The 23,073-nt window shown below is 36.9% G+C and overlaps 1 protein-coding gene across 2 annotated transcripts in view; it reads left to right on the top strand.

Annotated features, from left to right (window-relative positions):
- The window catches only part of LOC134210954 (protein furry), a 393,572-nt gene that overhangs the window by 37,307 nt on the left and 333,192 nt on the right, over positions 1-23,073 (top strand). For both annotated transcript variants that reach the window (XM_062687409.1, XM_062687410.1), the window contains exons 3-6: positions 13,992-15,509; positions 16,693-16,773; positions 17,027-17,346; positions 17,665-17,847. In XM_062687409.1, coding sequence (XP_062543393.1) covers positions 13,992-15,509; positions 16,693-16,773; positions 17,027-17,346; positions 17,665-17,847 — 2,102 coding nt within the window. The remainder of the gene's footprint in view (positions 1-13,991; positions 15,510-16,692; positions 16,774-17,026; positions 17,347-17,664; positions 17,848-23,073) is intronic.

The following is a 23,073-nucleotide window of genomic DNA, read 5'->3' as shown; positions in this document are numbered from 1 at the left end:
TGTCGAGATGGTCAATATTAATCATATTTTAAATAGCGCTCACAATTTGTTAGATGTACAATGTATCTGTGTTGCAAAATCAATTTCTGTATCTGGTAGCTGTCCCCCGGGTCCGGACACTGAGTTTTTTTATGTGATCAAATAGCCATTCTTTACACCGGTTTTATTAAACTTACTTCAATTCAATTGTTTTTTCTTGCTAAGGTATCAGAAAGCCACAGAAATAAGCAGAAACAAAATTTGAGGATTTCATTGAAAATGGTGGGAATTTTGAATAGGATATAAGAAATTTAGCTGGAGAGTCAAATAAGCTTCACTAACACGTGTTAATATCTACAACTTCAAGTAGTGAGAAATATTACTTTTATTAATGATGTCGTTACTCATGTAACAAGAACTTGGTCATATTTGAACAAAATGCAATAGTGTCCGGTACTAGGAGACACTTTTCTGAACCATGAAAACTTTCACCAAAATTCAACATCAAAATACATCGTCCAAAAATGTGTTCAAATTATCAAATATACACTTGTCATAAGACGAGTTTATACAATCCCATTGAAAGTCGAGTCGAGTCAAGTACTAGACACTGAAGACGGCCTTACTGTTGAGGTCGAAACACGTATCTGTCAAGATACAATTAAGTGGTGGAATGCAATGGGATTGTATAAACTCGTCTTATGACAAGTGAAGACATTCCACTAAAAAGCTCAAAATAATTTTCTTATCAAATATAGTTTGTATGAATCATCAATGATCATATTTTGCGTATATGGTATACAAGTGAACATAATCCGGATAATTAGAGAGTTTTTCGTTAAATGGCTTATGTGTCCGGCACTGGGGGATCTCCCCCTATACCTTTTCAATTGGAAATTTAACGTACTTTCATAAAATCGAATTGATAAAAACGTAAAAATAATATTTTAACCATTTTTGGAAAACCAACTTATTCAAAAAAAATATAACTTTTTTGTCCATCGTTTCTCCATCATGACTCATAGTGCAAAATAATACATATATTATCTGCTACAACATATCAAAAAACAAAAAATATTGAAAAACTCGTTTTTGAGATAATCGATTTTTAAGTTTTATTTTCAATGTTTGAATTTTTTTTCACAGTTTATATTTTTTTTCACATAGCCCCATTGATTACCTAAATCTTCGCCAAAGACACCAGAATGATCGGAAAAGCCGTTTTCAAGTTAAATTTTTTTGAAAGTATTCAAGGTGTTTTTGCTTAGGCCCTTGTTAAAAGTTACACCAGAGTTAAAATGGCAAACCAATGATGCAGATAATGTGTTTTGGTAATAAAGGATGTATATTAAAAATTTCAGGATAATCAAAAAATACAAAATTTAAATCTTGAAAAAAAAATCGTGATTTCACAGAGAATTGCTTCATGTAGGGTAAAACGTCCTATCGTTGTGGTATGTCCTAATGTTGCGGTAGTGTTTAAATAGTCCATCCTGGATATAATAGCATCAAAAACAATTATGGATCCGCTGAAACTCTTCGAATCAACCTCTAGAACACCTTTTGTTTGACAAAATTCCGTTCAAAATCATGTAAAATCAGCGTTTTTCATTAAAAAAAATGCCTTCTTTGAGCCTATTATTGCGGTAGTGCTAAGGTCCTATTGTTGTGGTATCGCTCTCCATAAGAAATACAGGCAATACCGCAACAATAGGACTGACCTTCAAAAAATACCGCAACAATAAGCAACTGCGTCATATTATTGCAGTATTTTGTTTTTATTGCGATAAAATCAAAACAACATAAGTTTAGCACAATTGACGTAATATTTACGAAACTAGAGTTAACCAGCATCCCATTCGACTACTGCAATATAAAAAAAGATAAACAGTTAATTTTTAAAGAATTTTCGAAATTAATTTTGCTTCGATGCGGCGCTTAAGCCCACCATAATAGGTCGTTTTACCCTAACTATTAATTTTTCCTCATTACCGGAAAACTAAGAAGAAAAAAATCAAAATCATTTGTCCTAGGCTGATAGCCTTCAAAATAAAAAAAAAAATGATTCCCAGAGGATACTGCAGAAATTTGAGCGAAGAGCGTGAGGTCCAAGTGCTTAAGTTTATATGGGAAAAATTGAGTAAATGTGTGAACCACTGTTGCAGTTGTTAAATGCTGTTCTCAAGTCAAATTCATAGGGGAGGAGGTTCGGTTGTGGGTACCGTTCGGTTATGGGCACCCCTATGTATCTTTTGACAGATAAGAGATGCTGTCATTCTGATAACCGTCATTTGTTTGCTATAGTAGCATGATGTTTTGTGCTCAATATTAAACCGGATGGGCATCTCTACTTTAAACTAGAAATAAATAAATTTTTTGTACAAGAAAAACAACACGAAATTTTTTTTGGCCTTTTTCAAAGTGTTATAAATTAAAGTGATTTAATTCAAAAAGTGCTTTCTAATGCGTGTTTATAAATTTAATCTATTATGAGGCTCAATGACGATTGCCATCAAAATTTAAGCGTGATATTTTTTTTCTTTACATTCCAAAAAGGCTGCGAAATTCAGTTGTGGGCACCCTTATTTTATTGATAAATCATTCAATTTCATTTTGGTTGTCCCTTAACTTATTTGTAATTACGTTTTTATGCAGTTTTTATAATTATTTAGACATAATTAATTAAAATAATTGGTTTATTTAATATTTTTGTTCTTCGGGGATGTCTAGCTATTATACACACACTTTTTGGAACAAAGCATTGACCGATTTGTTTGCAACAAGTTGCATTCGAAGGGGAATCCTTTCCCATTGTTTCATATTTGATATTTCATCTCTTGAACTGGGGTATCATTGCGCATCTACTTTCGACAACTCTTTCGTATGACTGTATGCATGGTTTGCTAGTTTCGAGCTGTTTCGAGTCGAGATGTGCAATGCCACCCCAGATTATGAATTTTGTTTCCGTATGACTTTGCGCCCCGCGTCGTTAAATACAATTTTTACGATTATTTAGAACAGACTTGTCCCAACCGATATAATAGTGCAAGATTACCGTTCCCCCACTTATTTTAGCAGTTTTTTTCAATTGACCTTTCCCGTCAACATTTTTTATAAGCTCAATCGATTATTTTATTTAAGGTTAACTTTCCCAAAGAACCCGTAATCATCAGCTCAGAAATCATATACGCTTCGACTTTAGCGTTTTTTCTTTAAATGGGCATCTAGTACTCTTTTTTTATTGGCATTACATCCCCACAATGGGACAGAGTTGCCTCGCAGCTTAGTGTTCATTAAGCACCTCCACAGTTATTAACTGCGAGGTTTCTAAGCCAACTTCAGGGTGGCCACCGAACCGGGAAAAAAGGAAAAGCGGGAAAAAGAAATTGATATACATATATACATATATACAAAGTTGTTTGGAATTATATTTGAAAGATCTAGAAATAATTGAAAATGGTAACTTTTTGATATTTTATGATCTATTTGAAAGAGTAAAATAACTTTATTTTAGTATTTTTTTGATAACTAACCTAAGAAGGATATGATATACTCTAAGATATTTTTCAATTTGTTACACGGAAAATAAGGAATAAGTTCCAAAACTTTAAAATTTTCAACTGAGGGAACCTTAAAACTTTTTAATAATAAATTCAATATCTTATTTTAATGGATAGAACACAAAAAACGATATTCTAGAAATCTAAAATGTAAAATTGCATCAAATACGAATCGTATGTTTTGATTGGCCAAAATGGGCTCAAATCAATTTTTGAATGAATATTTACATTATGTGGAAGATTTTGATTTGAAAAATGAATTAGAGGTCGTCGTGTCGTTTCAAATTTTAAGGTTGAATATCCAGTTTTCCGCGAGCGGTAATGGCCGCCGGCTTGCCTGCGGGTTAGTCTCTGATTTGACGTTGGTGGACATAAACTGTACCCACCGTCCCGACCATTCTGACCAATGTGGCATATAAGAAGGTGCTGATGAAGTGAATTCAAGCCTTCTTATATAACACATTGATCAAAAAGCTCGGAACGATGGGTGCAGTTGACCTGCACGAACGTCAAATCAGAGACTAACCCGCAGGCAGGCTGGCGGCCATTACCGCTCGCGGACAATTTGAAACGACAAATATTCTTTTTCTTCAGTCTATTTCGTTCATATGACGCTACTACCAGATAGAAATGAATTTTTTTTTGTTGAGCACATTTTTGACCTGACACAAGAGAACAATTCTTGGTAGCCACTGTGAGAAGTTATGATCGCTGTTCCTCATCAAAATCTCAATAATTATCAAAAACTTATATCATATTTCTGAAAACAGAAAAAAAATCTCAGAAACTGACACCAAGTAATATTCTTTTCATTTCTGCAATTATGATTCGACATTCAATGTTTTACTCATGATCACATATTTCAAAATATTTTCTTGAAATAATAAAAAGTTTAGAATTTCGAAATCTTTTTAGTTTTTTCTTCTTCGTAGGCATTACATTATAAATTGTGATGTTTCAAGGCTTTGAAAAAAATAGGGAAGTCGAGAAAACTTTCTGGACCGGAAGACAAAGTTTCAGGAACTATTTTATTTTTCGAAAAGCAAGCATCTATAATTTTACTTTGTTTTCGAAACCCATTCGTAATGGTATTATAATTGGATCGAAACAACTTGACGTTTACTAGCTTTAAATATGAAAATTATAAATGTGATCAAGGTTAAAATTGGTAAAAAGTCGCTAAGTCTAAGTCCCCAAATTATTAATACGAAATACGTTAATTTGTCGGAAGACCAGAATTATCTTTTGAAAATTCAATTAAATCGACACCCAAAAAATAAATTTTACAGTTGGGGTGGGTGTACCAATCGTTGCCATAGTTAAGAAAAACTGTCAAATGAAGGGTTTCCCTTCCTGCTCCTTACAACAAATGTGAAAAGTTCGTGATAGTCCCCGAAATTGCGTAATACATAATAGGAACGCATGTACCAGTTGTGGCACTAATCTTAATTTTGGTTCCTATTATGGCAAATCCCATTGTTTTCTTATGGGATTGGCCATAATGGGACCACTGGTGCGACAACTGGTGCAAAGGACGACATAAACTAAGCAAAAATATTTTTTACAATTATGTTTTGTTTGATTTGGAGGAGATCAAAGGTGTTATCGTGTCATATGAATTAAAGAGGCTGCACTCATAACAAAGAGTTGAAGTGTCAAAATTGGAACAGCGCATTTGCTGTCAAATCAGTTATTCCAATCGAGCACAAGGTTGTAAAAGGTAGGAGTATTGCGTCTCTTTGTTTTTAATCCAGGCTCATTAATATGAATATGGTTGACTGATCAGAAAATGTTTTGTGGTGATATAATGTGCCACTTGGTGTATAATGCACTAGTGCGATAACTGGTGCTATAGCCACGACTGGTACATCTACCCTATTATATAAAATTTTGGCTTATACAATTATGCAAGATTTAAATACAAGAAATGTAAGCTTCTTCTTCTTCGATGGCTCTACATTTCAACTGGAACTTGACCTGCTATTCAACTTAGTACATATTCTATTAGCATTTCCTCAGTTATTAATTGAAGGCTTTTCTATTGCCCGCCATTGCATGAGTATGTATCTTGTGTATCTTATGTGGCAAGTACAATGGATGGCGAGATGGACCTATACGTTTGGTCTTAGCCAGTCGACAGACAAACTCAAAGAAAAAAAAAAGTACAATGGATACACTATGCCCAGAGAGGAGAGAATGTTTCCTACCCGAAAACATCCTAGACCGGACCGAGACTCGAACTCGCCATCTCCGGATTGGCAATCCTACGCCTTTGCTCGCAAGGCTACTGGAGACCGCAAGCTATCTATACAGATACTGTATTAAAATAATACAAAATTGTAAGATTTTAATACGTAGATTGAAAAATTTGATAAAATTTTATACAGTTTCTATAAGGTTCTTATGCAGAAAGTCTATCGCAATACTGCTTCCCAGGCGGGCCCTGTTTGGCTCGTCTCCGCCCACTAGTATGTACTTTGTCTTCAAAACACCAGTTCAACTTTTGTTGCCTCCCGTTTCAGGCGGGTGTACGTTTCTGCCACCTTTTCAAATGTTCGGCCGACATTGTCCATATCATCCTCGAAACAAATAAATTGACTGGATCTGTTGAAAATCATACCCCAGCTGTTCACCTATCACCTTGTCGTAGTCCCTGGAGGGATTCGAACGAACTAGAGTACTCGCCCGAAATTTTCACACTATTTTTCGCACCATCCATCGTTGCTTTGATCAGTCTCGTAAGCTTCTCGAGAAAGCTGTTCTCGTCCATAATTTCCCATAGCTCTACGGGGTCTATACTATCGTATGCCGCTTTTGTTCCCCAGATTCTGACAATCAGCCTGTGCAGACAATTGGCCAGCTTATCCGGGCCCATATTAATGAGTTCAGCTCAGACCGCATCGTGCTTTCGTGCTGTGCGGTTCTTTCTCTCTTTGCGGAAGGAAGTTTTTAATACTACCCGAAGCTAGGGGGGTCCCGTAGCGTAGTTGGCTACACGTTCGCCTTTCAAGCGAATGGTCATGGGTTCGATTCCCAGCCCCTCCACCAAACCCTCGTCAGTCGCCGGATTCGCAGCCCATACGATGGCGTTTGGGGTGCGCGCCTTACCGTCACGGCTGCCTGATGACGACTGACAAATTGTTCTTCTCGGAGGCATCCCTCCAACGTTACCCGAATAAATGGCAACCGAACAATGCAACGATCAATGGATACACGACATGGACAAACGGACACAATGGACTCACGACGAGCTGGACTGGCACCGACAACAATAATGGTAATGGAAATCTAAAAATAGATTCTGTGTGGATTCTGTATAGCAGAATACCACAGTAGATCTCGGCACAGTAGCGGTTAAGTAACACAGAGTGCCTAACAAATAAATAAAGGAATAAAAAAATAAAAATAAAAACTACCCGAAGCTATTTTAATTTCAACGGTGCTTCTTAGCGCTGTTTGTACCCACTGATCCCGTTACGATCTTTGCAAGGACCCGTGCCTTTGTTTTACGTTGGACCCGCTTGCGGAAGTAAAATTCCGACAAGCGGTGGTAATCCTGCAGGGACACCGTTCTGGGAAAAAACCTCTTAGAAGGTCACGTCTCCACGCTCAGCAATGAGTATTAACAAAAACAAGAGGAAGGGGGAGTCTCTGAATTCTCCACTTCCTTCAAAGAAACAAGGTTTCAAGACCGTCCTGTCCAAGCGCGGAAAAAATAGAAGGAAGCTGGAGACTTCAGATATTCCTTCTAAATCTAATGTTGACATTGTTTCTTCTCCTATCGAACTGAGCAATCAGTTCGATTTGATTAATGATGAAATTGAGCAAATCGAATCTACCTTTAGCCCAGGTGATTCGATTCATGCGAAGAAACAAAGGATTCCGCTAATTGTGGTATCTGTTGCCGAGTTTTCTGGCTTTCGGAATGAAATCTTGAGTAACCTTCAGGGGATCAAGGTTTCATTTCAGATTGCTAGGGAGGGTGACTGCCGCGTTTTGCCGGGATCCTTTGACGATCGCAAACGTCTTCTTCACTATTTAACTGAGAAGCGCCATAAATTCTTCACATACGACAACAAAACTGAGCGATTGTTCAAAGTCGTCTTGAAAGGTCTCCCCAGTGATGACAAATCACTGGATGAGATTAAAATTGAAATTTCTCAATTACTTGGATTTTCACCAGTCCAAGTAATTAAGATGAAAAAGAAATCCCATTCTGGTACTTCCCAGAGGGGCATTTCTCAAAAATTTTATTTAGTTAATTTTAACAAAAGTGAACTAAATAATATGAAAAGTTTGGAAAAGGCCTGTATTATGTCTCATGTCCGTGTTACATGGGAACATTTCCGCAGGCCTGGGGGAAATTTCCAAAACCCTACCCAGTGCCGTAAGTGCCAAAAGTGGGGTCATGGAACCAAACATTGTCACATGGATGCTAAATGCATGATTTGTGGTGGAACCTCTCACGCCAAGGACGCATGTCCTGTGAGAGAAGATTCCAATAAATTTAAGTGCGCAAACTGTGGGGGCAATCATAAATCCAATTTCTGGGAATGCCCTTCACGCAAAAAAGTTTTGAATTCCCGTGCAAAATTGATGACGGGAAATTCCAATCGGATCCCAGATTCGACGGGTAAAAATTTTTCAAACGCTCAAATTTCGAAACCGGTTACCGGTCGAGCAATTCATACCCACCGCAATTCTCAAACAAATTTTGCCGCTCGTCAACGGGTAGCAAGCACTTCAGTAAATTCCAATTTTTCCAATGTACCTACGTATGCAAACATCGCTGCTGGTAGACCAAATTTCTCTTCTCAAAATGAGGTTTATACCCATGTCCCATCGGAAAATAACGGTCTTGTTGCCGATTCAGGTTGCATGACTGCTTCCGATTTTGATTTTTTAACTGAACAATTGCATCACATGATTGATGCAATGTTCAAAGCAAATACCATTCCTGAAGCTGTTCAGGTTGGTATAAAGTACACACAAAAAATTGTTATCGGACTCCGTTTCAATGGATCCAAATAATTGTGTGAAAGTTCTAAATTGGAATGCCCGCTCTCTAAAGGGTAAGGAAGATGAATTATTCAACTTCCTTTCAGTTCATAATGTGCATATTGCCATTATAACTGAAACGTATTTAAAACCAGGACTCTCCATTAAAAGAGATCCAAACTATTTTATCTACAGAAATGATCGTCTTGACAGCGCCTGTGGTGGGGTCGCCATTGTCATTAATAGACGTATCAAACATAAATTATTTTCTTCGTTTGAAACCAAAGTTTTTGAAACCTTGGGAGTTTCTGTTGAAACAAATTTTGGACAATTTTCCTTCATTGCAGCCTACTTGCCTTTTCAATGCAATGGGCAGCAAAAGAATTTGCTGAAAGCTGATCTTCAAATTCAGACTCGCAACAAATCAAAATTCTTCGTAATTGGTGACTTCAATGCCAAACACCGTTCATGGAATAATGCTCAAAGCAATTCCAATGGTAAAATTTTATTTGAAGATTGTTCTGCGGGATATTATACTATTCAATATCCCAATGGACCAACTTGTTTTTCTTCCACTCGAAATCCTTCGACAATTGATTTGGTTTTAACGGATTCAAGTCAGCTGTGTGGCCAATTGGTAACTCATGCTGACTTTGACTCTGATCACCTTCCTGTGACATTTGAAATCTCACAAGAAATATTCATAATCCAATCAGCTCTACTTTCAATTATCATAGGGCTGATTGGGATTTATATAAAACGTATATCGATAGGAATTTTGATGTTGATATTCCTCTCGATACAAAAAGTGATATTGATAATGCTCTCGTATCTATGACAAATTTAATTGTCGAAGCCAGAGGCATTGCAATTCCGAAATGTGAAGTTAAATTCAACTCCATTATTATTGACGACGATCTTCAGCTACTGATCCGTCTTAAAAATGTGAGAAGAAGGCAATACCAAAGAACTCGCGATCCCGCGTTGAAAGTTATTTGGCGAGATTTGCAAAATGAAATTAAAAAACGTTTCGCTATTCTGAGAAATACCAACTTTGAGAATAATGTCTCGAAGTTGGATCCCAGTTCGAAACCCTTTTGGAAATTAACAAAAATTCTTCAAAAACCTCAAAAGCCAATTCCAGCGCTTAAAGAGGGAAATAAAATTTTATTAACAAATGGCGAAAAGGCTCAAAAACTTGCTCAGCAGTTCGAGAGTGCCCATAATTTTAGTCTAGGTCTCACTAGTCCAATTGAGGATCAGGTTACACGGAGCTTCGAAGACATCCTCAATCAAGAGAATGTTTTTGACCCTTCGTTGGGAACCAATTTGGATGAAGTGAGATCTATTACTAAAAAATTTAAAAATATGAAAGCCCCGGGTGATGATGGTATTTTCTACATACTTATCAAAAAACTTCCTGAGAGCTCTTTATCCTTTTTGGTTAATTTATTTAACAAATGTTTTCAATTGGCATACTTCCCAGATAAATGGAAAAACGCCAAAGTTGTTCCAATTTTGAAGCCGGACAAAAATCCAGCTGAGGCTTCTAGTTATCGCCCAATCAGTTTGCTTTCTTCAATAAGCAAACTGTTTGAAAAGATTATTTTAAATAGAATGATGGTTCATATTAATGACAATTCTATTTTTGCTGATGAGCAATTTGGTTTTCGCCATGGGCATTCAACCACGCCATGGGCAAGTTATTAAGAGTTACGAACTTAATTCGGCTCAACAAATCTGAAGGATATTCGGCTGGAGTTGCTCTTCTTGATATAGAGAAAGCATTTGACAGTGTTTGGCATGAAGGTTTGATTGTAAAATTGATGAATTTTAATTTTCCTCTGTTCATCATTAAACTGATCAAAAATTATTTATCAGATCGCTCACTGCAGGTAAACTATCAGAATTCTAAATCTGATAGATTACCTGTAAGAGCTGGTGTCCCCCAAGGCAGCATACTGGGGCCCATTTTGTATAACATTTTTACTTCGGACTTACCTGATTTACCACCAGGATGTCAAAAATCTTTGTTTGCAGATGACACAGGTCTCTCAGCCAAAGGGCGTAGCCTTCGTGTCATTTGTAGTAGATTGCAAAAACGTTTGGATATTTTCTCCACTTACTTGCAAAAATGGAAAATTTCCCCGAATGCTTCCAAAACTCAGCTTATAATTTTCCCACATAAGCCGAGAGCTTCTTATTTGAAACCTTCTAGCAGACATATTGTCACTATGAATGGGGTTCCAATTAATTGGTCTAGCGAAGCTAAATATTTAGGACTTCTGCTAGATAAAAAATTAACTTTTAAAAATCACATTGAAGGCCTTCAAGCCAAATGTAACAAATATATTAAGTGCCTATATCCACTTATAAACAGAAAATCAAAACTTTGTCTTAAGAACAAACTTTTGATTTACAAACAAATTTTTAGACCTGCCATGTTGTATGCTGTGCCAATATGGGCTAGTTGCTGCAATACCAGAAAGAAGGCACTCCAGAGGATTCAAAATAAAATTTTGAAAATGATTCTGAAGTTGCCTCCGTGGTATAGTACCAATGAACTTCATAGAATTTCTAATATTGAGACATTGCAACAAATGTCCAACAAAATAATTTCAATTTTAGACAAAAATCGTTGCAATCTTCTATTGCAACGATTAACTCCTTGTACCCTTAGTATAAAATAGGTTAAGTTTAGTTTAAGTTGAAAACATTGTAATTCCTACATGGTTCAGTTCAACCAGAGGAAAAAATTCTAACTGCCAGAGGCAATTGAAATGTATTAATAATAACTAAAAGCGTAACATAGCAAATAAGGATGATAGTGTTAAGAAAACACGGAACACCTAGTCTAAGAGATGAATGCATGTATTAGATAATTAGCAAATAAAATTAGTTAAAAAAAAAAAAAAAAAAAAAAATGGGTTCAGCTTGACGAATTGGGGTGATGTCTGTATTGTGTATGCATGTGCGAAAAAAAATCCCAATGGGGTTGTAATGCCAATAAGAAGAAAAAGAAGAAATGTTGCATTCGACGGGGAATCCTGAACATTTGTTTCCTATTGAAAATTAGCCAAATCTGACTATGGACTATGTAAGATATGACCAAAATACTATTTTATTATAATGCACGATAAAGGCACTGATACCGCTAGGTGGATTAATCAGGGTTTTTTATTCGATAAACTGCAGTTGCCCATTTTTGAGAAGTTATCCAAGAAATCAGTGACAACTGTTTTAAACAAAATGGCATAAATCCTTTTGATTTCATCGACACAATCCAGCACCCATCAAAAACTTTTTGAAACGTGAAACATTACCCATTCTACAAATCACCCATTCATTGGAAAAAAAAGAAAGCTTGTTGTACACAACATGGGCCAGTATCATACCAGCATACGACATTCAGTACCATGCGAATTCCGAAACGTCAAATTCACGTGATCAAATCAGGAACAAATAATAAATCGGTAAACATTTAAATTTTGAAAATAGGTGTTTAACATATACTTTATGCAAAATTAGTTCATATCATTCCACAGCTATATTATGGAAAAAAACGTATTTTCACCATAAAAGTAGTATCCAGTTACTCGTACTTGACACCACTATTCATTAGTAACGTGTGAGGCTTACCTTGATGCTCACTTATTACTAATACCCCCAACTTTCTGTATTATAGGTCTATACTACTCCGCCTGTGTGGAGATAACTTCCCATGCATATGACTTGTGGGAAAAGTTTCGTCTCCACAAGAATATACATTTTACATTCATTCACAATTAATTACTCATAAGTTGGAGTGCAAACACATATTCATTTTTATATATCTTTCATTTTATTTTTTGTATTAAAACTTCATTTTCAAATATTTTTTCAATGCGGATTCCAGCTTTTTTTCACTATACCGTGTTTATTGAAGTCGGGTTGTAGTGGCTTCATTTCTCCAAAAATAGACATACGAATTACCATTTGTAATTGATTTGTTACAAGACACTGCAGTGCGCACTGTTGAATAAAAATCAAAATAATGACTATTAGATATAAACAAACATAAGATGAAAGAATACCCTTACCTTCGTTTGTTCTCAGTCGGTGCTCACCATCGTTTGTCTGAAATTGAAGCCAATTCTGTGAAAGTGTTCAGGTTTGACGATTGCAGGCGGATAACTAACGCTGGTGTAGTATTGTCAGTTTATATCATTCTAGAGGTAGTTACATAAGCGTCACCGCTTCTTGAGGTACCTGTTCTAGGTAAACGGGAAGGAAATATCCTAATTATTTACGGATTAGGGGTAGATAATATTTCATTAAGAGTCAATCGATTCAAACATTTGAAAAAAAAACAGATTAATCTACCTAGCGGTGATGACGCCTTTATCGTGCATCGTAAAATGTATTGAAAAAAATCACATAAGAAAGGTAAAAAAAGCACTTTAAGAGAATAGATAACAATTTTTCTATCATTTTGCATGCTTTTGCATTAATTACTATGCATTGCCACCATTTCTGGAAAACAGTTTTTTTTTTCGATTTTCAAATTTTGTGAAATCGTGTACGTTGATTAGACTAATGAGTCCGTTTTTATTTACGCACAATTTCAATTTTTTTAAACTAGTTTTATTTGCTAATTAATCTAATACATGCATTCATCTCTTGGTGTTCCGTGTTTCCTTAACACATTTTTAATTATTATTAATACATTTCAATTGCCTCTGGCAGTTAGGATTTTTCTTCTGGTTGAATTGAACCATGTAGGATTCAACTAGAGGAAAAATCCTAACTTCCAAGAGGCAATTGAAATGTATCTAAATAATGCGCTTGATTTGAATCGTGCATAAGTTTGAGTCATGCTATTCCTAACATTGCTAATTTGGCTTAACCCAAACATCTCTATGGAATATTTTCCCACTACAAGAAGAATTTGGTATTAAAACACTACAAGCAGAACTTACTGAATAAAAAAGTTTTTTTTGTTTATTATATTTTTTTCTTCAAATTTTCCCTCCATAAAAACACACAAACTTGCTGATAGTTTTCAGCATAAAAATACATTAAAATAAAATCTGCCGTGCAGATTTATGAATATGTCATCTAATTATTTTTGTTACATCTTTGATCAATTTCGAGAACAACATTTGAGAGGATTAAAAGCGGAGGGTTATAAAGAGACATACTTTTTGGAGAATTTCTAGTTGTATAACATCAACATTCTTTATCAAATGTGATAATTTACTGGAAGTCAGTAACGATTTTTATCTTTCGTATAAATTGCATAAAACGTGGCTTATTGGTATCTATTTCCTTGCAACTGAGATTTTATCACTTACACCCATTTGCATTTGATCCCTTTTCTTATTTTCACTTTATCTGCAGTTTGTTTTCAGCAATAATACGAAATATCAGCATAGACTAATAATACTATTTTTTCATTTTCTATTTTATTTACAGGCTGTCAAAAACGAAGTCAACGTGCCATGCGTAAAAAACTTCGTCGATTTGTTGTACTCTCAAACGCTGGATGCGTGCACCAAATCGAAACACAAATTAGCTCTGTTCCCACTGGTCACCTGTTTGCTGTGTGTTTCGCAGAAATCCTTCTTCCTCAGCAATTGGCACTGCTTTTTGGCCATGTGTCTGAGCAACTTAAAGAACAAGGACCCAAAAATGAGTCGAGTTGCCCTGGAATCGCTGTACCGGTTGCTTTGGGTCTACATGATACGTATAAAGTGTGAATCAAACTCGGCAACTCATTCGCGCCTTCAGAGCATTGTGAATTCGTTATTTCCGCGTGGCTCGAAGGCGGTTGTACCGAGAGACACTCCGTTGAATATTTTCGTAAAAATCATACAGTTTATAGCTCAGGAACGACTGGATTTTGCTATGCGAGACATTGTGTTTGAGTTGCTGTGTGTGGGACGCCCGATCAAGATTATTATGACCCCAGAGCGTATGAGTATTGGCTTGCGTGCATTTCTGGTTGTAGCCGATTCGTTGCAGCAAAAAGACGGCGAACCCCCTATGCCTAGGACTGTCGGCGTACTGCCATCCGGAAATACGCTTCGAGTGAAGAAAACATATTTGAATAAGATGTTGACTGAAGACACAGCTCGCAGCATTGGAATGTCCAACTATTTCCCGCATGTGCGAAGGGTGTTTGTAGATATCTTAAGAGCGCTCGATATTCACTGTGGAAGGCCACTTATGATGACCATAAATCAAAATCAGAACAAAGAACCGGATGAAATGCTAACAGGTGAAAGGAAGCCACGCATTGATCTCTTTAGAACTTGCGTCGCCGCTGTTCCGAGAATAATTCCCGACAACATGACCGGCCATGAGTTGGTAGATATGCTCTCCAGACTTACAATCCACATGGATGAAGAACTTCGTATATTGGCTCACCAATCGTTGCAAACTTTGGTAGTGGACTTCCCCGATTGGCGCCAGGATGTGATACAGGGTTTTACGCAGTTCTTGGCACGGGATGTTGTCGACACATTCCCTCATTTACTGGACAATGGAATGCGAATGCTGTTCGCTTTCTTGACTGTTTGGAAGAATGCTCTGAATAATAGTGGGCCCAATACCAGCAACAATAACACGTTAAACTCAAAATCCGGTAATATTCCAGCAGCAGCGCCAAGATTCGCTCCGCAGCAACAAGTTACCCAGCTGGATTCAAATAAACTACAACCGCAGCAGACCGCTTCCTCGTTGAATGCGGCTACAATAAATTCCAATTCAAGTGCCAGTTCGGGGATTTCATCCATTACGCAAACAACTACAATTCCGGCAATCAATAGCAATGATTCCAGTGGACACGGATCGGCATTGTCGTCCGGCGGTAAAAAAGCCCACGAGCTTCCGCTGGCAACCACTATGCACATGGTGGAGGGTTTTGCTTTAGTTATGCTGTGCAATTGCCGGCCTGCACCGCGGAAGTTTGCCGTCAGTATTCTGAAAGAGGTATGTGCTAACAAGTGGTCGGGATTTTTCATATATTCCGTTGGTTTGAAGCGGGATCCACAATGGTTACGTTTTTAATTTATAGATCATTTCTATTTTGTTTCATTTCAATGCTTCATTGCGAAGTTACGGTATGCAGATGCAGCCATGTAGTGAAAGCAATTAAGCAGAAAAGAGTTTGGAATTCATGGACCAATAAATTATGGGGTTTTCGGAATGAATGTACTAAGAAATTTTTTCCTTAAATTGTGTTCAAATGAACTTTGTTGTACTGTAACATGTACTGCCTTTGTATGCATAACACTGTTCCATATAATGGTACAAATATGCGTATCACGGCAGAATTCTATTGACAGATGAATTTTGATTCCTTCAAGTTGTCGATTATATTCAATGCTGACAAACAAAATAACAGAAGAACAGCAAAATAGAAGAACAAAAGAGAAGATGAACAGAATATAGGAGAACAGAGGAACAGAAAAACTGAAGCACAGAAATACAGAAGAACAGAAAATCAAAAGAACATAAGAACTTAAGAATAGAAGAACAGAAGAACTGGAGCACATAAGAACAGAAAAACAAAAGAACAGAAGGACGGTAGAATGGAATAACAGAAGAATAGAAGGACAAGTATAAACGAACAGAAAATCAAGAGAATAGAAGAAGAAGAGAATAAAAGAAGAACAAAAGATCAGAAGATCAGAACAACAGAAGAATTAAAAAATAGAAGCATAGAAAAACAGAAGAAAACAAAAGAACAGCAGAACAGAAGGACACAAGTACAGAAGAACAAAAGAACAAAAGACTAGACGAATAGAACAGAAGAACAAAATATCAGAAGAATAGAAGATTAGGAGAACAGAAGAACAGAATAAATAAAGACTAGAAGAATAGAATAGAAGAACAGAAGATCGGAAAAACAGAAGTATAGAAGAATTTAAACACAGAAGAACAGAAGAATAGAAAAAAACAGAAGAACAGAAAACAAAAGAACAGAAGATTAGAATAATAAAATATCACCAGACAGAACAGGAGAAACTGTATGCAAATTGAAATTCAAGTTTAGTTAGCAAGAAATCGAAAAAACTGAAATATCAGAACGGTGCTGAATATATACCATTTATAATACTTACACATTATAATCTGATCTTTTGCTTTTCTTTGCCATTGTCCTGATTTGCAGGTGAAAATTCTTATGAAGGCCCTCGGTATCGTGGAAAGCGAACCTCCCCTGATCGATGTTATTGATAGATGTTGCCCACAGGTAAGCTGATGTAATTTTTTCTCATCCTGATGCTACGAAAGCATGTTTGTTTCATTTTGTACGCACCATGCTGTGCACATATTGAATTTATTCAAATTTGATTCAAGTGATACAGCCGAGAGTGTAGAACGCGTTCTGTGTCAGTCGAATTTAATGCTAATGTTTCATTATTTATGGAATTGATTCTCATTAGAGCTAAATAACCGCTTGATGTTTGCATTTTCCTTTCACTGTAAATTAATTTTCCATTCAGGTGCTGGAGCGGTGCCTTCACATGCTACCGCAGGCGGATCGCACTGCCATGCTCAACGCCAACGTAATAGACCTGCAGTGGATAGTGGACCGCAATAGTGGGGTGTGGACTGTCGGGCACATTGAGGATTCGGCGAAGGCTTCGACGCTGACCCTGTGCCATTCGCAGTCATCCGGTCAAACGTACGATCCGTGGAGTGTTTGTTTGTTTGGTTTTATGGAGCGTCAACATGTCCTGCAACACTGTCCGACGGCGGTGGCACAGGCGTGGCCCATTTGCTACCAACGAGTGACCAGTTTGTTCAATGTGATTGATCCGACGTAAGTTTTTTGTTGATGGACACTCGAGATTGGCTGGTTTGCTAATGTGATACGCCTTTATATCACTGTCGAATGACATTCGAAAGGAAATCACTTCCCAGAAAGTCACTTCCCAGATTGATTTAAATTGGATGTTTCTGAATTTTATAAACTAAAAGTACTCTAAACTTCATAGAACTTTTAGAAAAAGTCACTTTTCCATTGAGTACAAAATATAATCTGATTTTCTGGGAAATCATTTTCGGATAAAATTTTAACTGCCGTACGATATCCCCGCTAATGTCATGCAATCGTTTTCCATATGTTGTGCTTTCACAGGCCTGTTAGTGATAACCGCGCTTCACTGTTGCGCAGTTCCGCTCCCCCAAAGAAACCGATAACCGAAGCTCAGCGGGATTGGCTGGCACATCTGTGGAAGAATCAGGTGGCGCTGGCGATGCGGCTCGTACCACAAATGCCCAGCGTGGCCGTACGTTGCGCGTCACCGGATCTCAGTTTAAGGTAGGACCTTTCAAAGATAATCTTGTTTATGTCAATGTTGAGTGTGGTGTAGCTTTATAAATTATGTTCTTTTTTTTTCATTTCTAACCAATTATTTCTTATCTTTTGTGTTTAGTGTGTTTTGGTTTGGAATCATTTCTATACTATCAATCAATTTGTCATAGATAGATAGAATCAAGATCAAAGTTCATAATGCATTTCGATATACATACAAGTAATACACAGCGTGTTCTGATAATAATCATGAATATATTTTCTCACTGTTTCTACCTACACACCGTGGTTAGTTAGTTGGATATCGAGAATGAATGATCAAATAAAACGTATTTCAATTAGTGACCGTACATTCAAAATAGAGTGCTATAGAATACCGTTAAGTACGTGTGCGTGTATGTGGGGTAGTGTGATTTATATGTTAATTTCTTTCATAGAACCTTGTTTATCTTTCAGTGCGGAAAAATAAAACTGTACATATAAATCGTATATCCTTCCCATATCTGTCCCTCTAAACTATACTTGAACATATCTGTTCACTATTTGCCGTACGTGAGCGTTGACATTATGTGTTATCTGTGTACACACCGTGTTTGTCATGTGCACTGATTCTCTGTATGCATGCATAAAGAGGCAAGGTTTATTGTGGTCATCCTTTAACCTCGCCTCTGGAGAACTTTAGGAGACACTATGAAACGCGTCATTCTCTGACATTTTTGATTTTTGTTGTTGGAAATGCTACAACTTAAAGAAGTCAGCATCAACTTCAACATGCCAAATTTATATTAGGCAATTGATTAAAAATTCAATTGTATGTTGCTACAGATTTGCGTTGAGTAAAATCGAGTCAAGTACGATGCACCGAAGACGGCCTTACTGTTGAGGTGGAAATACGTATCTGGTAAAATTACAACGAAGTGGAGGAATTTAATGGAATAGTACGAACTCGTCTTGTGACAGGTAAAGACATTCCACTAAACACTCAAAATAATAATAAACAGACGAAAAAAAAAAACAAGTTTGGAAAAGAAATTAAAAAAAAAACTTTTTTAGTAAATAAATTAAGTTTGTTTTTGAGAAATTTAAACCATTTAAAAAAATATGCACGAATCTACTAAGTCGCTAGGTTTAAATTGACGAACGAAAAGTCTAGCACGCTTCGACTTATCCGATTGAAACATTGTATAATCATTATTTGTTATCCATTGTTCAAGGCAGGGATTGAACATGTAAGTGCGCCTGATGGGCATTGATTTTCTGCAGTTGTAGTATCCACAAGGTGAGCTGTCTAATGAGAGCTCAATTGGCTCATGGGCTCTCGGTTATAAAGCATCCATATACAGTGAGCGAAAAGCCTCACTCAGATAGATTCTAATCAATGATTACGAGCTATCGTTGCTATGAGTCATCGCGAGGAACTACGATTTGTGCATGCGCCCTGCCAATGATCGCATATCTATAACAAATGTAGTCTCAATGTTTGTTGATTTTAAGTTCAGCTTATGAATCGTCTCCACTTGTTATTTATTTGAGCTGATTATATTTAATGTTGTCCAATGAACTGCTCGAAGTATCCCGAAGTTATGCCCATCCCTCTCATGTCCATTTGTTGACGAAAAAGAATGAGCTGGACGGGAACAACTTCGAGCTGCTCATTGGACAGCATTTATGTGAAATCGGAAAGTTTGTTCTAAGAAAATTGTTTTGTGACGAAAATTATTTTGAGCTTTTTAGTGGAATGTCTTCACTTGTCGTAAGACGAGTTTGTAGAATCCCATTTAATTCCACCACTTAATTGTACTCGACTCGAGTCAATTATGAGACATTGAAGACGACCTTACTGTTGAGGTCGAAATACGTATCTGTCAAGGTACAATTAAGTGGTGGAATTAAATGTGATCGTACAAACTCGTCTTACGACAAGTGTTTTGTGACGTTAAACAAAGTGATCGCATGGGAAAACTGTCAAAACGTACGCAATGCAATGTAATACTGGAAAATTTCACCGATTTGACATGACCGACTCGAGAAGTTGGAGTCGGCTGATTGGCCACGAACACAATCAAATTCATGTTGGTTGAAGTAGCTGAATGGACGCCAAAAATTAGCTCGAAAGCTTTTGCAATCTACTTCGAGCTCTCATTAGACAGGACTAGTCCGAACATGTTTCATGGACGTTGTTAATTTGCTCAATCACTATGCATATAAACCTCCAGGTTATGGGTTATGGTATAGGATAGTAGACGAAAAAATAACAGAAAAGTTAACGCCATTTTGAAATTATTTCGTTTTTAGTGGATTGTGTTCAATTTCCACGCGCACTTTCGAAAAAAAGTTTCGTTGAATAATAACAGCTACTACTGTTTTACTTTTCGACTACTAGGGATTTAGAGCAAAGTTTTTCATATGATTCTTAAAACGTGTCGTAAGATTATTCATACCATTGCATTCTAAGCGTGAAATGCTGAAGAAAACACGAATGAAAAGTAAAACGTTACAAACACTATTTTGTGTTCGGACCTAATGAAATGTTCACGCAGAATCATACCAAAACAAAACATTAAAAGTAAATATTTGGGCCATCGCGACACGTCTCATAAAATACCTTATGCAGGGCCAAAATATCGACTGCAGGACTAGAGATGTTTTTTAAGAACTACCTGAAAATATGAACAATTGTGTGCATCTAATCTTTACATTGAAGTCGAAGTATGCTCTCAATATCATAATAGAGGTTTAATGAGGAAACCATGATGAATAGGATACAGCAACCGTTCGCTAACTGGGCTAAAACACCAGCCCTGTTAATGAACGCCGCTTTTTAACTGGGCTGACGAGGGGATTCGAGATGCTTTGTTGTGATCGTTTCTTACATGAAGCTTAAAGAGTATACCATTCAGAATCCCTTCGTCGCCGAGTCTTTGTTGTTGATTTTTGACGGATAAGGATAACTGTTTTTTAACTGGGCTTTGGTTCAGTTAGCGAACGCCCAGTTAAAAGCAGCCCAGGTAAAAAGCGCCGAAGCGAACTGTTGCTGTATTTGTTTCTCAGTAGAAAAGCAAATTCAAACAAGCGTTTCAATGCCTTATGTAATAAAAATAGTTTCTTAACATTCTGTTAAGGTCGCCTACATACAAAGCATAAAAGCATAAGGAGACGCATGGTACATTTGTGCAATGATTCTTCTTGTGACTAAACTTTTTATGCAAATTTCATAAAATCCGCTTTATTAAATAAATGAACAAGTGTGCAAGCATTTGTATAGAAATTGTATTATGCGTAACCTGAACTTAATTGCATGTTGGAAGGAACATGTTGTTAGTTAATATGATGAATACTGCGATTCAGAAATCATTAGAATCATGATTTAAAACAGCAGGTTCCCGGGCGTCTTTTAAGCGATTGTTATAATTCTTTCAAGGTTGTCTTAGCAACCTAATCTAGTTTTCTGTAGTTTGCTAGTTTGATATCATTCTAGAGATCTTCACTGTTTTTATCAATATCAGCTGGAATACGGGTGTTGTCATTTAGAATGTAGACAATTTCGGTTTACCAAATCCAATATGAGTAAAACCACTTCAGAAAAAGTTCATAACGAGAATCGACCCAGCATGTCCATGCAAGCCCCTCAAGCCCTTGCGTATTATATTGGTTTGTGTATATGTTCTGGGTTCTCCAAATTGTTCTGGAGCTCAGATCAATTAGCCTACCAGGCGAACATCGCCTGGTATCAAACCTAAATCAATCCAGCATGTCCATACAAGCCCCTAGGCACAATTTTATTAAAAGTCAAAAACCGATACATTTTTCTAATCCGGTAAAAAACAGTTCCTGCAAATCTGTTAAATATGCTGGTAAACTCGAAGCCTTCAGACAGTAGATTTCAAGCCTATTCGTTAATTTTTGAAAACACAGCTCCTTAGCACCGTTTACTGATGTAAATAATGCACCTGTACCCGAGTAGAAGAAAATATCTCAATAATATCAAATGTTGATAAGATAGCAAAATGAGATATGGACATGATTGATATAAGAGATAAAAGATCAGACGACAATATCAATATTTTGCACTAAAATATCACGAGGAGATCAAGTTATGCTATTTGTAATAAGTGATCAATATCATGTGCCATTGATTTGTTCTTATCCATAGCATATCTTGATATTTAAATGATATTTCGGTGCAAATTTTTGATATTGTTGCCTGTTCTTTTATCTCTTATATCAATCAAGTCCATATCATGTTTTGTTATCCTGTTCATGGCTTCTGCCCGGGTAATGTTTCAAATGGAGATTATTGACGCCTACTTATAAAGAAAGAGTCACATCTACCATTGCCATAATCCGGGCAGGGCCTACTTTTAAAGAAGGGATTAAATCCACCATTGCTTCAATCCGGACAAGCGCCTACTTTTAAAGAACAAATCGAATCCTCCATTGCCATAATCCGTGCAAGCGCCTATTTTTAAAGAAGGGATCACATCCACCATTGTCATAATCCGGGCAAGCGCCTTTTTTTAAAGAAGGAATCACATCCACCATTATCTCAATCTGGGCAAGCGCCTTCTTTTAAAAAAAGAATCATATTCACCATTGCCATAACCCATACAAGCGTCAACTTTTAAAGAAGAGATCACATCCACCATGGCCTTAATCCGGGAATGCGCCTACTTTTAAAGAAAAGATCACTTCCACCATTGCCTCAATCCGGGCAAGCGCTTTCTTTTAAAGAAAGAATCACATCCACCATTACCAGAATCCGGACAAGCGCCTACTTTTAAAGAAGGGATCACATCATGCATTGCCATAATCCATACAAGCGGCTACCTTTAAAGAAGGGATTGCATCCACCGTGACCTTAATCCGGGCAAGCGCCTGCTTTTGAAGAAGAGGTCATATCCTTTATTGCCATAATCCGGGCAAGCACCTAATTTTAAAGAAGGGATCACATCCTTCATTGCCCTAATACGGTCACACGCCTACTTTTTTTTAAAGAGGGGATAACATCCACCACTGCTCTAATCCTGGCATGCGCCTACTTTGCATTGCAATGCAAATGCATTCTTTCCACGAGAGAATAATGTCTTTATAATATTGTTATCAACGGGTGTTATATTTACTATTCCGGGGTGTTTCCCGCACCATTTAGTCACCATTTAGCGAACGCAAAGAAAAATTATGCCAAATGTCCGTAGTGCCAAAAGACCCTCACTTTTGACGTTGGTTACAATT

Source organism: Armigeres subalbatus, chromosome 2 (genome assembly GCF_024139115.2).
Source record: "Armigeres subalbatus isolate Guangzhou_Male chromosome 2, GZ_Asu_2, whole genome shotgun sequence".
Classification (NCBI taxonomy): Eukaryota; Metazoa; Arthropoda; class Insecta; order Diptera; family Culicidae; genus Armigeres; species Armigeres subalbatus.
This window is presented reverse-complemented; position numbering and strand designations above follow the sequence as displayed.